Here is a 15,692-nt window from a genome sequence, read left to right as displayed (position 1 = left end):
GAAAAAGGAGTCGTCTAGATGCGTCTAGGTGTGATACTTTTAGATAGTGCTTTGCATAGTAGCAAAGTTTAAAAAAAAGTGGTTAACACTGTATTGACCGCCTAATGCGTGCTTAGTGCTAAATGGTGCGAACCTTTTTTGTCAATTTTTTTTTTTAAAATAATAAAAAACAATTTATAAGAAATTTAAAAAAAAATACATTATTAAAGAATGGAAACTTTTTTAAAATTAAGTTTTTTTCTTAAATAAAAAAATGAAAATGATGAATAAGAAAAAAAAAATAATAAATTAGAGACTCTACTAGCAAGTGATGCTAGTAATGCACAATCATAGATTGTCGAAAGTTGTAATGATGATGAAAATGATGATGAGATGGAGAATGATATACTATCACCTAAAAAAGGGTTCTAGAAATACTCAAGTTGAAATTAAGAAGTCCGAGGAAAATGATTTGTATCGGATGGCACAGAAGATTAGTTGGATGAAAGATGTAGATATTGAATTGGAATCCAATAAAGAATTAAACAAGAGATAGATTATGGTAATAACTAAAGTATGTATTAATTTAGAAATTATTAGGTATTTGTAGGTTTGTAACATGTATTAATCTAGAAATTATTAGGTATTTGTAGGTTTGTAATATATATGTTTTAAAACTAATTTATTGTTGAAAATTTAAAAAATATGAATTTTTATAAATCTATTATGATTAATTATATACTAATTTATATTTATTGCACATACAAAAATAATATAGGTTTATATATATTTTGATATTTAAAATATAAATTATTTTATTTATTTAATAACCTTATATTAATTAAAATAATAATATAATTATAAAATATTTTTTTATTTCTAAGTTTATAAAATTTAAAAACTTAATCTTGCCGCTTTGCCATGCGTTATACTTTTTTGGAACACTATCAGCTAGATTGGCTTATTTTCATTTTAGTATTTGTATGGGCAAGTTTTTCATAGACACAGGCCTGGGGCCCATTGGGATCAGTCTGATCAGGGAGCCTGATTTTTTATTTTCCAACAGATTAACGAGCTTTATTTTAAATTCAAGAAGTCTACCAAAATAATAATAATAATAAATATTAAAGAAAATTGATAGCTTACTTTGTTTTTTTTTTTGGGGGAAATAATTGATAGCTTACTTGACATCACCTTCATTTTTTATTTTTATTTTTATTTTTATTTATTTATTTATTTATTTTTACACTTATCCAAACCTGAATGTGTATGATACGGGCAGTTGAAAACATAGTCCAACAAAAATGTTAAGGCTAACTTAATCTTATATTCCAATTCAGTCCATGTAAGGTCAGCCGCGAAATCCGACAGGTCGGAGAGAGAAACTCAGCGAGAGATAGAGAGAAAGAGTTGCAGGAGGAGACACTTACTTCTGGGTGAGTTCCAACTGGTGGGTTTTGATTGGAGGAGGGAATGGTGGGCTCGTCGGAAGGACACAGTGTTCATCATCATCATCTGATGGATGATGGTAATGGTGGTGATGTGGAGGGTTTGGAGCAGCCTCCGTCTTCTGGTTCTTGGGGGGTTTCATGCTCGATTTGTTTTGATTTGGTTTCCTATAATGGAGGCAGATCGAGGGCTAAGCTGCAATGCGGCCATGAGTTCCATCTGGGTATGTCTTTCTCATTAATTTCATGGCCGCTATTGGTATGAAAATCATAATTCATTTTGGTGATATTTATGAAATTTTGGCTGTTGGGTTAGTGTTATGAAAGGAATTTGTTTGGATAATATAGATTGACTTCGCAAGTTATATTTGATTACAACCATTGTTCTTTTTATACTCTTTCGAAGACATGCGCTTTTTTAAAAATTTTTTTTTTCCTTTGCGAAAGAAACATCTTTTCGTGTTGAACATGCATGTCCGCATCGAGAAATATAGTTCTATTTTGCTGCTATGGCTCTTGAAAGCAAAATTTATAGAAAATCATTTGTTGTACTTGGTCATTAGAAGGAAAAAAGTAACAAGGTGGACGTTTTGACTTTGTAATCGTAAATATACTAGGTTAATAACAGCTTTTATCTGGGGAGTAAGAAACAAAATCTCACATCAACTCAATTTAACTTGTCTCAAAACCTAACAACCACACTACAGCTGTCAAAGGTGTGGTGTGGTTTGTTAACTTCACTAAATAGCAATGCATATTTTCAAAATCCCATCACAATCCCCCTTTATTAGAGACAATACGCTGAGACTTCATGTCAAAATACCTGGTTGATGACATCACCAATTGCATGATCTTGTTGATGGCTGGACCAACGTAACGTCCTTCTAGTAGTGCATATACTGCTGTTGCTTCATGATAATTTCTGCATTTTATGTCTTCTGTTCTTTTTATTTGTTGCATAGATAAATAACCTCAGAACACTAATAAGAATTTAAAGAACAGGCCTAATTTCACGTAGTGGATGAACTTGTTATTTGCAGTTTTTGATATCTTTTTCATAATTCCCAGTTCTCACATCTTTTAGCTTGCCTTTAGTGATTTCCCTCACAATTATGCTTCAATTTCATTAGTTTGAATGAAAGTTTATGATTCCTATTGCTATAAAGTTTGGTCAGGTTTGACATTTAATAGGACTTGTCTATTTTACATACATGTATATACATATGCATCTGCAATCAGTCAATGTTTCATGTCAAAGCTGTTTCTGTTCTCATTCCCCCCTTTTATTTTCATTCCATTGCCTTGAATGTGCTTGCATGTTAATCTATCCATTTGCATCATTCATTAGCATTTTTGCAACGATGATATATGCATTTCAATGATGTGCATTCCTTTAATGCATATTGCAGATTGCATTGGTTCAGCATTTAATGTGAAGGGAGTGATGCAGTGTCCAAATTGCCGGAAAGTTGAGAAAGGCCAATGGTTATATGCAAATGGGTCTACCCAATCATTTCCTGAGAGCTTAGATGACTGGATCCCTGATGAGGATCCATATGACCTAAGTTATACTGAAATGGTGTGGTTCATGATTCAATGTTGTGAAACTATATTTTCAGTTTGTTCATCTAATCCTCACATTGACATTCTAAATGACTCTCTTTCTCTCTGTACCATCAAGTTTTTTGGTTTTTATATGGTCGGTGAATTTGGGTTTTTGTAAAAGCTTTATTAATGGTTAACTTAGTGCCATTGCAAAACTACACTAGGCTTGATCCTATTTAGCAAAATTGAGGAAGTTGGGCTCAATATATCTTGCATGCTTCCAAACCCAGCCTTGGCTAAGTTTTAAATTATGTAGGACCAAATATTTCCATCAGTCATCCCGATTTCTAACTTGGTACTGTTGAAATAAGTTTTGAAGCTAACGCACATTAGGGTTGGCTTTCATCTTTGGGATGCATAGTGTTGATTTTACTTTTTATAATTTAGAATAATTGTCCGATGGTTTTGATCTGTCAAACAGTCTGTCCTGTGATTTGATTTAATTCTTTGCCTTTTGCAGCCATTTAGAATTCACTGGTGTCCGTTTGGTGAATTGGCACAAATTCATTCATCTTTTGAGTAAGCAAGATTACTATTATGGAATTTTGTGCCTTTTGTTGCAACTATATATGTGTATTCATCTTTTGGGAATATGCATGCTAACCGTTTTTTCAGAAATTTCAACGTAGATCCAGGTTCTGATGATAAAATTTTTACAGTTATGATTGTTGTTTAGTATAAAATTTCCTTTTCAGTTGACTTAGGCCACTCTCTCCTTCCTCTCCTCCTGTTAATACTTGTTGCTGTGTCTGACATGTTGATGCTTTATTTCAGGGAAGTGGAATCGCCACCGACCACATGTAAGTGTTCTGCTGTTAATCTATTTCATGATATAGATTTTTAGTTGCTCTTGTGACTGTGAGAAAGAAATTTCTTTATGCAGATCCTAACCTGCAGGGTCATCATGCCATGTTTGCAGATCAGAGTACTGCACCATCTGTTCCTCAATCATATGTTACATACTTAAGACCAGTTCCACTTGCATCATCGAGATCTAACGATAATGTTGATAATCCTAACTTAAATAATCCTTGGAATGGCTTAACTGGACAAAATGAGATATTTAACCCCCAGACTTTTCCTTCTATTAGTATCCAATACCAAAGTTGGGGTCACCATTCCCCTCCTGTTTCTCTATCCGCCATTCATATTAACAATGCAAATCCAGCTTCAAATCCATCGGCAGCAATGAGACCTGGTGAATCTGATGCTGTAGAAAGGTCCAGATCACATCTAATTCGTTTTGGTCATGGGTAAGCAATCTAAGCTCAGAGAAGTGTAATTATCTTTAGCTTTATTTTCTTGTTTTCTTTTCATGGTGTATGAAGAAACATGGAAATTGCTTCATTCTTCTTATTGTGACAGTTAATAGTTGATTTGTATTTTTGTTTCACATTTTTATTTAAGATGCTTTGTGACATTAAACATGTTAGATAAGTTCTTAAAAACTGTTGGATTCTTTTGGACGCCCTTTATTGTTGTTTAAACATCAGCTCTATAAAATCAAGAGATATCCCGTTGCAAAATGACTGAAAATCAATGTTCTATAGCTATTCTTAATGAGTATTTTATCTCTTAAAATTCTATCATGTTATCTAAATAGTGAATACTCTCTGCCCTTAATAGGTCTGCTCCTAGAGTGGGGAGCTCATTTGTGATGTCTGTGGTTCCTCAACCTCCAGACACCATTGCCAGACCTCATGATAGGATGCAAGCATTCCATCATCATCAACAACAACATCGCGTAGCACCTGGTGTGCCATCGCCAATCATTCCTAGTGTCAGGAGATTCGAGGGTCCTGCTGTTTTGCCGTCTATGGTTTCAGCACCTCCACAGCCTGATGTTAATGCCGGTTTTTATATGTATCCTCCTGCACGTTCATCAGAAATGAACTTACATGAAGCAGAGAATCCTTTTCCAAGCCAGTTCCATGCATGGAGAAGGGAGCGTCCATCTCATTTTCCCACTGTACAGGTGGACTGGGACTCATCAGGTTGGGGTTCATCTCGTCATACTAATACTGGGTCTGATTCTGCAAACAGGCATAGCAACTTATGGCATAGATCATGGTCTTAGAATAATGGTTATCATACTATCCCTTTGTAAACGATTATCAATCCAATCCATCCTGCTTTGCTGGAAACTCGTACGAATTTGTATGATTGGAACGAAGTGTTATATATGGATGTTCTTGTATGTAAATTTTCTTTAGTTTTCCTGTTAAAACAATCAGGTGGTAGGTAAATGGACCCATACCAGACTGTTTTATCCCTTATCCACCCACAGAATTCAATATTTGGATTGTCATCACATGTGTCTCGATAATTAAGCAAAATCATGTCATATATTTTCAGACTTAGATGCAATTTGCATGTTACAGCTGTCACGCTGCACATCAATACAAGTATTGATCCCATGGAATTATGAACATTCTCTGCCAAAAAAAAGAAAAAGAAAATATATATATATATATATATATATGATATATATATATATATATATATATCTCTGAAATTTTCTTTCATTCATCTCTGCACATGGTATGTTGAATCATGGTCATATTTATCTTCAACCTCACTTCGGAATTGGAGATTTTCTCTCTGCCTCACAGATGAATTAGTACAAACTCAAACAGAGGATAGTTTTGGCACTACATCTAAAGCAGTGATGTTTCCTCCCTTTAAGAAATTAGAATACCATAACGCAGATTTCTTGGGATATCTTTTAAGATCTGGATCATCCAAATCAACGTGGTATAGACCAAAGCTGAACTTGTTGGGTTTTCTAAATAACTCCAGCAAATCGATGAAGGACCATACAAAATACCCTCTTGTGTTTGATCCATTTCTTTAAAAATATGACAACGAAATTAAGTTAGTGACTTATAGACTCATAATGTAATCAGAAACTATAGCAAATTCTATATAGCAAGCAAGAAAATTAACCCTAATAACATCAATAAACAATAGCAAATTCTATATAGCAAGCAAGAAAATTAACCCTAATAACATCAATAAAAATCCCAAGTTACCTCAAGGCTTCAAGGAGTGCTCCAATGTGTTCACGCAAATAGTCAATCCTTGGAATGTCATCTAATGCTGAATCTGAATTAAGCGTCAATCCCTGACCTAATAACACATGCCCATGCAAACTACATTAATTACAATAATAATCTCAATTCTCAAAAACCAAAAAAAAAAGAAAAAAAAAAAAAAGAAAAAAAGAAAAGCAAATATATATATATATATAAAATGAAAAGACCATTTTCATAAATGTATATAGGAGGATTGCCATAAACTTCCTTAATATACTCCAGCACCCTTCTAAGACCCCATGGTGCAATGGGAAGCTGATTCATCAAAAAAAAAAAAAAAAAAAAAAATGGTTGGTTAACTAGTAGCAAAAGTAGTGCCCTGTGCAAACTAATCCAAGAAATATGTTAAACTCCATATTTCAATTCTTACCAACGGCAACGGTTCTTTGGTCATATGATCTGAAAAATATTTCAAACAGTTGCCACACCATCAAAATCAAATTGTTAGTAGAGAACACTCAAACAATTCGTAATGCTATATGTATCAAAATGTTCATCAAATTTATATACCAATTAAGATGTGTTAAAATATTATTAGTAATATATTCATATAACTTAAATATAAAAAAACGAATCCTTAAATAGCTAGATAAAATAAAAAAATAAATCATTTAATATTACCATATTATTTAATAAATAAGTTTGGTGAACATTTTGGTATCTCTAGCATTATTGTTAAGCAATATATACACGTATATACATATATAATATATACTTTCAAAAAAAAAAAGTAGTAACTAATATGCAAATCCATCGTACAGTTTACGGTTGCTGCCATATCTGCATAGAAATCCCTTAGTTGCATGGTGAGACTGTCAGGGTTGTCTTTTACGTTTGAATAAGAGTAATGTAATATCCCAATGAAGTCAAATGAACCTTTAACCAGTTCGGATTGGTAATTTGTGAATGTTGGAATTCTGGAGCCTGCATTTCTTTTCATGATTACTGGATAGTCTCCAAAAACCAGGGGATGTAGCAACCTGCAATATTATTATAATGAAATGTTTAACCTCGTAGCTAAGACATTTACTCACAAGGACTCAATTCAACGAAGAAGGATTGAGTTTGTCAAGTTTCCAACCATCCAAAATTGAAATCGTTTACTCTCTGAATAACAAAATCTTCTTCTTTGGATTCTGTAACACGTTCAATGGCGTAGGTAAAGATAATGAATCCAATTAATCCATGCTGCTTATTCTGCATTAGTAATAATTACTGTATTTTTAATTTCTAGCCACTATATGTATTATAATATAAATTGTTCCTGCTGACCAATTAGAAATGTACCTGATATTTAAGCCTATACAATTTTGCAGTCGATGCATGGGCCAACAAGATATTATGAGCTACCATGTAAGGTTCAGTTGAGGAGTTGCCTCTGGAGCAGTTTTTGATTCCAAATGGAGGAGAACATCGAAACGGTGCCATAGCCCCCATGTCATAACCTCCAGTGCTGAACATATTAGCCTCGTTCACAGTACTCCAATACAAAACCCTGTCTCCAAACTCTCTGAAACACACATCTGCATATGCCATGAAGTCTTTCCTGCACTCCCACATGTATCAACATATATTGGCAGGTGATGTCTAATTACACAATCTATAATATTGAAAAAAGGATGAGAGTTAATTCCAGTCAGTAAACATACACAATCCTGTGATTCACCCAACCACCGTACTCGTCCTCAAGTGCCAGTGGAAGATCGTTATGGTGTAATGTTACATGTGGTTGGATTCCTGCTCATCATATCCAAGGCACAATGAAAGTGTATGGCACTGTCAACTGGTTGGGGGACTATAAAATATAAGACATTTATTTACAGGGATAATTAGGATCCAAACCATGGCTTATTAGTTCATTTATGAGATTGTTGTAATATTGCAAACCCTTTGGATTGACAGGTCCTCTTCCATCTGAAAGCACATACGTACACATATTTAACATATTCAACATTACAGCATTAAAGGAAAAGCTATGTGCTACTGAATAATAACAGTCAGAGAAATTGAAAGTCACACTTGGAATTAGTCTTGACCATGAGATAGAAAATCTATAGGCATCGATGCCCGTATCCGCCATGAGTTGTACATCTTCCTGTGATTCCATGACTACTACTTTAGTGAACAGGATAGATCATAAATCACACAACGTTGAATTGACTAAATCAATAGCCTATCTATTTCAGAGAATTGGCCTAAAACTCTGTTTATTTTCTGTCAATCATATCTACTAAATATAGTCAAGAAATGATTGTTGAATATATTAAGACACAGTGAATGCACCTTATATTTGTAATACTGATCCGGAGGTATTGGTGTAATTCCTCCTGAAATTGTGCATCGATGTCCAAAGTCCAAACATTAATAACCCATGTTAGTCTTAATAAATAGAGGTCTTAAGTGTTACATACTCCACCAGATATAGAAAAGCTAATCTTCCACTTAGTTAAAGTAGTGAACCAAAATTCAGGACCAGTTGATAATTAAATCTTAATATTTTCTTTTAACAAATTACTTTTCTTTACAATCAATTTATATATAAACTGGCAGGCTGCTCTGCTCATAAAGAAGAAATGACTAACCACTAGGAGCAAAAGAACTATCCCAAATGCTGGGAGTCCTCCCATCTTCGTTTGCTGCTCCTTCCACCTTCCATGGAATAATATATTTAACATAAACATCATTAATTAATTCTATGGCTTCTTGCATGTACGTATTTATATATATATATACAGTCCAGCTCTTATCATGAGATTTTATTTTTAAAAAAATACATATATTTAAAATGATATATATGAGTCCGTAGTTTCATCAGGTATCCTAATGAAAAATTATCATATATATATATATATATTATTTATATATAAAACAAAAAATATAAGTGGACCTGATTAGCTGAGGTTCCAGCGCCAAAGACAAAGCCAGTAGGGAAATCTTGTCTGCTAAAAGCCTCAACCGTTAAGACCCCAACGCTGGTATTTAGCACAAAAGCAAGCAACAAACAGACTCTCGACATTTTCCTTTCTGCTGATCGCTACTAATTATGATTTAGAGAGAGAGAGAGAGAGAGAGTTTTTTGATCTAACTGCGATAAATACACATCGAATACACAGTCAATATAGTCAATAGTGATTTATCTTTTTCAAGCTGCATAATTATTTTCTTCTCTCTCACCATTGGAAAAGATGTCAATAATTTTAAATGATTATTATTATTATTTTGTTTTTTGTTCTACAAAAGTTATTCGGCAGACATAGTTTTCTTTTAATTATTGTTTGAGAGACAAACTTTTCTTTTGTATTACATTTTTTTTGTACTGTTGTTTTGTATTATTTTCCACATGGGATTTGACTTAATTTTTATATATATTGTTTGTCTAAAAGGAATATTACTGGAATAGTATATTTAATTTTTGGTATATACACTGGAATATTGGAATAGTATATAGCTGCTGAGGTAATTGCTTATGTTACACTATTATAATATTAATATGATGTATATATTAGTCCAAATGGGGTTTAATGTATTTTGGCCGTATTATATTTTATATTTTTATATACTTCAAAGTCTCCTCCCCTAAGTTATATTCAAAGAAGTCGTGTTTGAAACGCATAGCTTTGCTGTAGAAAATATAACATGGCAAGAAGAAGATATTAATTATCCGTGCGCACAAAAGATGAAATAGTAAATATTTGTTGGTTTCATTAATGAACTAATTAAGGTCGAATAATTACATACTTTTATGATTACTTTGCGCTTAATTGGTTGGACAGAGCAAGATATTGCTTTGCAGCAATTTGCGTATATTAGTTAATCAATGTGTAAAGTGATGAGATTTGACATGAGAGGAGAAAAGATGGATCACGTGCGCATATATATAAAATGTCTCATGTAGTATTGTTTTCAAACAACATCATCATAATCATGAGAATGTTCATCAAAAAAAAAAAGGAAAAAAAACAAAAAAAAGAATGTATAGCAGTGTAAAAATATACTATCGCTACGAATTTGATCATAACCTGCAATGTCTATAGCACACTAATCATCTTATTTTGCCTATTTATTTTTTAGATATACCATATAATATAATTATGTTTTATTTCCTAAAAGCCTAAAAATATATAGAATTTGCTGGTAAGTAAACCCAATAAAATAAAAGGCTTTGCTACCCAATTTTTAAGGTTGTGTAATTTGGATCTTCAACGATTAAAATTGTGCTATTTAAACCTTTAAGTTTTAAAATTAATGCAAATTGGTCCCGTTCATGATTTGGGCAAACGGGCTGTTAGCAGGTGCTCGTGAAACTCACGTGATTCTGTTTTTCTGATTTTTTTTTTTTTTCAAGTTTTTTTTTATCAGCATTTTGAGTTCCACTTCACTTTCCAGAATAGAACACCACTCCATCACTGCCACCCACCACTACAACCCAGTTAACTTTATTCATAAATAAATATATAATAAATAAAAAAATGAAAAATGAATTAAAGAAAAAAACAAGGTCTTTCAAATAACCATTACTAATAAGAAAAGGGCAAAAAAAAAAAAAAAAAAAAAGAAACAGAGAAAAAAAGGAAGAGGTAGAGAAGAGAGAAAAAAGGGATGACGAGAAATCGGCGAGATTTGTGACGGTAAATTTGGATTTGCTGATTCAATATTTTATTATTATAGTGTATATATATATATATATATTATTTTACTTATTATTTTGAATTTTTATTGCTGGGGTTCAAAGAAATAATCAACAGTAAACTTACCCAGATGACAAGGTTAGTGGGCAAGTAGCATGAGACGCCTCCTTCCAGTTATTATCCCAAAAGAGCAACACCTCTCTCTCTCTGCTCTAATCCTCACACCTTGCGGGCTTGTCCTCTTCTACTCGAGCATTTTTATGAAGAAATCACCCACTACCCACGATTCCTTAGATAGAGAAATTAAGCCAGAGAGAGAAAGAGATTAAAAAAATTTGGAGATATAGAGAGTTGCAGAGAGAGAGAGAGAGAGAGAGAGAGAGAGAGAGAGAGAGAGAGAGAGGACAAGAAAGAGAAGAGGAGCTGTCGAAAAAGAAAGGATAAGCATTAAGGATGAGGAAAGCATGGTTGCTGTGTTTGATTTGGATTCCCATCTCCAATGATTATGTTTATGGAAGCTTATGTGATACAGGATTTAGAAGAAGGTATTATATAAAAATATAATATGTATTTAAAATTCTTTTTTAAGGGATTTAGAATTTTAAATAGAATGAATTAATATATTAGAAAAGGAGATGAAAAAAAAGAGAGAAGAGAAAAATAGGGGTGTAAAACAATGATAGGAAAGGAGCGGAAAAGAAATTGAATTCATAATTTATATTGTCTACCAAATCTCTCAAAATTTGTTAGACATTTTTTATTTTTTTAATGCTATCTCAGTATGATATAAATTTTGTATAGATGATTTTTTTAAAAAAATTATTTGCTAGTTTGATATGGCAAATTTTTTATTTTTAATAAACAGATTAATGCTGTAAAGTTTCTGTTTGTTTGGTTTAGGATTAGATTTGATGTTTTTTTTTTTTTTTTTAAAAGAAAATTTTAATTTTAACAAAACATCAAACAAAGAATTACAAAAGATACTACGTTTCATGCACAGTAATGAGTCGCGTGAGTCTCACATGCAATAACATTTAACAGTCCAAAGTGCGGGTAAGATCCATTTGCAACAATTTAAAAATTTTATGATTGATATGTCACAATTTAAAATTAAAAACCTAAATATCACAATTTTGAGAATTTAAAATAACAAAATGCAATTAACCATTAAATAAATTAGTAAATACAACATACTGCAGGTGTGCCAAATACAAAATTACCACCACCATGGTCATCCTATAAAATATTGTATAAATTATGAAAGTTGTAACCAATCATTTAGAAGACTGAGCATAAGAAAGTGATGATACTTTTTCCACTTCATCCAAACCAGTGATGTTTTCTCCCTTCAAGAAACTAGAATACCAAAGTGCAGATTGCTTGGGGTATCTTTTAAGATTTGGATCATCCATATCAACATAGTATAGACCGAAGCTTAAGTTGTAGCCACCAAATAACTCCAGCACATCCAGGAAGGACCATGCGAAATACCCTCTTGTATTTGATCCATGTCTTTCAAAATATTTAATATAAAAAAATATTTCAAAATAGAACCCACAAAAAGGGCAAAAAAAAAAAGCAGGATATGTTCATTAAGTCAAACACTAATTAACTTAATTAATAGACTTAATTATTTGTGAAAGAAAAATTAGGAGATTTTCATATAGCAGATACCTCAAGGCTTCCAACACTCCTCCAATGTGTCCCTGCAAGTAGTTTACCCTTGTAATGTCTTCCAATGATGAATTACGTAACGTTCGCTGACCTAATTATTAGATGCCAATAAATACAACTTCCACAGATTAGTCACAAAGGAAAAACACAAAGAGGAAATGCAATTTTGCAAACTAAATGATTTTGAATATAATAAGCCCAATTATAGGTCATTGACTATTCAATCCATTGCACAAGGAGAGAAAAAAAAAAGAAACAGAATTATTTAGTGTACATAGGGCACAGACCATTTTCATAAATATATACAGGAGGGTTGCCATAAGCTTTCTTGATATACTCTAGAACGCTTGTCAGACCCCATGGTTCAACAGGGAACTGAGACCATTAAAAGTCAAAAAAAAAAAAAAAGATAAGTTGGTTAATTAGCATTACTCATCATCAACTAATTAAACCAACTAGCAACAAATTAGTTAACTCCACATTTCAATCCTTACCGATGATGTTATTAGGCCAAGATCTATCAGATTTTTCCAAGAGTTTCCAAATCATAGAAATTGAATTAATGTTAGTAGATCAAAAACAATAAGCTGAAAATTTAAAGTGGTACGGTTATAAAGGAACTTTTTAAGTAATGAAGCAAAGTGTAAAACAGGCTCATACAGTTTAAGATTGCAGCCATATCTGCATCAAAATCTCTTAACTGCATTTTGAGACTGTCAGGGTTGTCTTTTATGGTTAGATAGCTGTAATATAACACCCCAACAAAATCAAATGAACCTTTAATCAGTTTGGATTCATAATTTGTGAATGCTGGAATTCGTGATCCTGCATTTCTCTTCATGATTTCAGGATAATCTCCGTACACCAGCGGGTGTAGAAACCTGCAATAGTCAGTTATGCTCACTAAGAAATTCAAAAGGAAATATGAAATTACACTAAGGACTGCCAGTTATTAATTCCAAAATGGGATATTCATAAAGATGAGATGGGAAGTGGAAAGCAAAGTTCTTGGATATGTTACCAACCATCCAAAATAGAAATCACAAACTCTTTGAATTGCAGTCTCTTCTTCTTTGGATTTTATCACAGGATCAATAGCGAAGGTATAGAGAATAAAACCAATGAATCCATGCTGCTTATTCTGCATTAACAAATAAATGGTATCTATTTTGTTCAAAACTTCTATTGTGCCAAGTAGCTCAAGCGTATCATACACAGGAAAGTCAATACTTAATAATGAGATCTAACTTCAAGAATTGGCAAGCAGAGATAAAAGCCAGAGAATCTTGAGGGATTTAATTTGCTCATATTGAGATGGAAACAGGACAAGAAATTACCTGATATTTAAGCCTGTACAGTTTAACAGTTGATGCATGGGCCAACAAGATGTTATGAGCTACCATGTAAGGTTCAGTCGTGGAATTGCCTGCAGAGCAGTTCATTAATCCAAATGGAGGAGAGCATCGAAAAGGCGGCATTGACGCTACGTCATAACCTCCATAGCTAAACATATTAGCCTCATTCACTGTACTCCAGTACAAAACTCTGTCTCCAAACTCTCTGAAGCACACATCTGCATATGCAGTGAAGTCTTCCCTGCATTCCCACATATGTGGTTATACTTAGGAAGTTGATGTTACGCAAATATCTTAATTTAATGAAAAAGGATGATTGCAATAAAACATACACAATCTTGTGACTAATCCATCCACCGTACTCATCTTGAAGCGCCAGTGGAAGATCGTTATGGTGTAGTGTAATATGTGGTTGGATCCCTGGTCATACAATGCATAAGGCAATTAATTATCAAATCTATTTGGTCAACTGCTAAATAAAAATCTATTTACTAATGAGGAAAAATAGGCCCCAACCATGGCTGATTAGTTCATTAATGAGATTGTTGTAATATTGCAAACCCTTTGGATTGACTGGTCCTCTTCCATCTGAGAGAATGTCAACATTATAGCATGAAAAAATTAATATGACATATATTCATATGTATTCATGCAAATTATAAGTTATGAACAAATAAGAAGCTGAGCTTGGTGGTTATACTTGGAATAAGTCTTGACCATGAGATGGAAAATTTATAAGCATCGAGACCTGTATCCACCATGAGTTGGACATCTTCCTGTAAAATTCTAGTTTAGTTTTACAGTAAGACTAAATTTCTCTTGAAGATGGGTTTCCTGTTCAGATAATCAAGCTAGCAGATAGTATTTCACAGAAAAGAACATATAATAGAAAACCTTACAGTTATAATCAACCTTAATCAAATAAAACACCCCTTATTCAAATGAAATTAATTTCAATTATATATATATATATATATATATATATTTGACTGCACCTTATATTTGTGATACTGATCACAAGCTACTTCCGTGTTGCCTCCAGATCCTTCTCCTGAAATTGTGTGAAAAACAGAGAGGTTTCAAACCCACGAGAAATCATGGAATAGTTTGATGTTATTATTTAAATGGCAATTATAATTGATTGGCTTAATTTGTTTAGAATAACCAGCCTCAGTATAGGATCAGTGACAAGAAGGATAAAGGAAGAAACTAACCAATGGTGGAAAAAGAGCTATCCCAGATGCTAGGAGTCCTCCCATCTTCGTTTGCTGCACCTTCCACCTTCCATGGCATTGACATATACATTATTATTTAACAATTAATATCCACTAATTTTGGCTTACACAGTTTTGCTCTATTTGGAACAAGAAAATTAGAAAAAGAAAAAAATAAAATAACAATAATAACCTGATTAGCCGAAGTGCCTGCACCAAAAACAAAGCCTGGAGGGAAATCCTGTCTGCTAAATGCATCGACACTCAATATCCATAGGGTTTGATTTAGAATAAAAACAAGCAACAAGTATGGCTTCCTCATTTTTCTGCCACTGACCTACCAACTACCATATACATACATTGAATTGCAATAATATATATACACTGCAATCTATACAGTTTATCTTTCAACTGTGTCCCACTATTGAAATTGGTGCTGCACGCCTGACTTCCCAAGATCTAGATGCCGTTCATTTTTCAAATGTTGCTTGAGATAGAATCTTTTATTTCTATGTTATTAGTCACATCACAATACTGGAGTCCAAATTCTAAATAGTGAAACTGATAGTAGCTTAATTGGTAAACTTATTCAACGAGATTATAAATTTATAATACTAAAAACACTAAAATAAGGGATGAATTATTATAATGATTAAAAAAAGTCCAAAAACCAAATAGTTATGATATAATTTTA

The 15,692-nt window shown here is 32.8% G+C and overlaps 3 protein-coding genes and 1 long non-coding RNA gene across 14 annotated transcripts; 2 read left to right on the top strand and 2 right to left on the bottom strand.

Annotated features, from left to right (window-relative positions):
• The first annotated feature begins 1,130 nt into the window (after window positions 1-1,130).
• Window positions 1,131-5,343, top strand: LOC107426358 (E3 ubiquitin-protein ligase RFI2). 2 transcript variants are annotated; one of them, XM_016036510.4, is made up of 6 exons: window positions 1,131-1,651; window positions 2,837-3,006; window positions 3,493-3,551; window positions 3,807-3,832; window positions 3,952-4,285; window positions 4,659-5,343. In XM_016036510.4, the coding sequence occupies exons 1-6, from the start codon at window positions 1,453-1,455 to the stop codon at window positions 5,107-5,109; spliced, it is 1,239 nt and encodes a 412-aa protein (XP_015891996.3). In that variant the 5' UTR covers window positions 1,131-1,452; the 3' UTR covers window positions 5,110-5,343. The 2 variants fall into 2 exon arrangements, with proteins under 2 accessions (XP_015891996.3, XP_015891995.3); XM_016036509.4 differs by having other exon boundaries at window positions 1,135-1,651; window positions 3,916-4,285.
• A 197-nt stretch (window positions 5,344-5,540) lies between these two features.
• On the bottom strand, window positions 5,541-11,448 carry LOC107426359 (beta-glucosidase 11-like). Of its 9 annotated transcripts, none has more exons than XM_048480929.2 (14): window positions 10,882-11,447; window positions 9,015-9,099; window positions 8,710-8,776; window positions 8,411-8,454; window positions 8,164-8,222; window positions 7,970-8,041; window positions 7,777-7,864; window positions 7,415-7,673; window positions 7,209-7,324; window positions 6,887-7,107; window positions 6,498-6,526; window positions 6,295-6,382; window positions 6,065-6,161; window positions 5,541-5,880 (listed from the first exon to the last, which is right to left on the bottom strand). In XM_048480929.2, exons 3-14 carry the CDS (start codon window positions 8,752-8,754, stop codon window positions 5,661-5,663), a joined length of 1,338 nt encoding a protein of 445 aa, XP_048336886.1. In that variant the 5' UTR covers window positions 8,755-8,776; window positions 9,015-9,099; window positions 10,882-11,447; the 3' UTR covers window positions 5,541-5,660. The 9 variants fall into 9 exon arrangements, with proteins under 9 accessions (XP_048336886.1, XP_048336881.1, XP_048336879.1 ...); XM_048480924.2 differs by having other exon boundaries at window positions 8,147-8,222; window positions 9,015-10,533; window positions 10,882-11,441; XM_048480922.2 differs by having other exon boundaries at window positions 8,147-8,222; window positions 9,015-9,212; window positions 10,882-11,441.
• On the top strand, window positions 10,553-11,156 carry LOC125424164 (uncharacterized). The gene is made up of 2 exons (XR_007243050.2): window positions 10,553-10,755; window positions 10,860-11,156. It is a non-coding gene; the product is annotated as an uncharacterized LOC125424164 (long non-coding RNA).
• Window positions 11,449-11,902: 454 nt separating the features above from the next.
• On the bottom strand, window positions 11,903-15,575 carry LOC107426300 (beta-glucosidase 11-like). 2 transcript variants are annotated; one of them, XM_016036433.4, is made up of 13 exons: window positions 15,192-15,569; window positions 14,999-15,065; window positions 14,780-14,835; window positions 14,485-14,560; window positions 14,301-14,372; window positions 14,117-14,204; window positions 13,767-14,025; window positions 13,455-13,570; window positions 13,090-13,310; window positions 12,924-12,946; window positions 12,717-12,804; window positions 12,430-12,520; window positions 11,903-12,267 (listed from the first exon to the last, which is right to left on the bottom strand). In XM_016036433.4, exons 1-13 carry the CDS (start codon window positions 15,318-15,320, stop codon window positions 12,030-12,032), a joined length of 1,524 nt encoding a protein of 507 aa, XP_015891919.3. In that variant the 5' UTR covers window positions 15,321-15,569; the 3' UTR covers window positions 11,903-12,029. The 2 variants fall into 2 exon arrangements, with proteins under 2 accessions (XP_015891919.3, XP_060676274.1); XM_060820291.1 differs by lacking the exon at window positions 12,924-12,946 and having other exon boundaries at window positions 13,037-13,310; window positions 15,192-15,575.
• Between the last annotated feature and the right edge of the window lie 117 nt (window positions 15,576-15,692).

Source organism: Ziziphus jujuba, chromosome 9 (assembly GCF_031755915.1).
Source record: "Ziziphus jujuba cultivar Dongzao chromosome 9, ASM3175591v1".
Classification (NCBI taxonomy): Eukaryota; Viridiplantae; Streptophyta; class Magnoliopsida; order Rosales; family Rhamnaceae; genus Ziziphus; species Ziziphus jujuba.
This window is presented reverse-complemented; position numbering and strand designations above follow the sequence as displayed.

Coding starts and splice junctions, on each gene's coding strand:
- LOC107426359 (XM_048480924.2), bottom strand. CDS start 9,143: ATGTCGAGAGTCTGTTTGTTGCTTGCTTTTGTGCTAAATACCAGCGTT. Junction 8,777..9,014: donor CTGGAACCTCAGCTAATCAG/GTCCACTTATAT, acceptor ATTCCATGGAAG/GTGGAAGGAGCAGCAAACGA. Junction 6,162..6,294: donor TATATACATTTATGAAAATG/GTCTTTTCATTT, acceptor ATGTGTTATTAG/GTCAGGGATTGACGCTTAAT.
- LOC107426358 (XM_016036509.4), top strand. CDS start 1,453: ATGGTGGGCTCGTCGGAAGGACACAGTGTTCATCATCATCATCTGATG. Junction 1,652..2,836: donor CGGCCATGAGTTCCATCTGG/GTATGTCTTTCT, acceptor TGCATATTGCAG/ATTGCATTGGTTCAGCATTT. Junction 4,286..4,658: donor CTAATTCGTTTTGGTCATGG/GTAAGCAATCTA, acceptor TGCCCTTAATAG/GTCTGCTCCTAGAGTGGGGA.
- LOC107426300 (XM_060820291.1), bottom strand. CDS start 15,320: ATGAGGAAGCCATACTTGTTGCTTGTTTTTATTCTAAATCAAACCCTA. Junction 14,836..14,998: donor TAGCTCTTTTTCCACCATTG/GTTAGTTTCTTC, acceptor ACACAATTTCAG/GAGAAGGATCTGGAGGCAAC. Junction 14,026..14,116: donor TGGATTAGTCACAAGATTGT/GTATGTTTTATT, acceptor GTGGGAATGCAG/GGAAGACTTCACTGCATATG.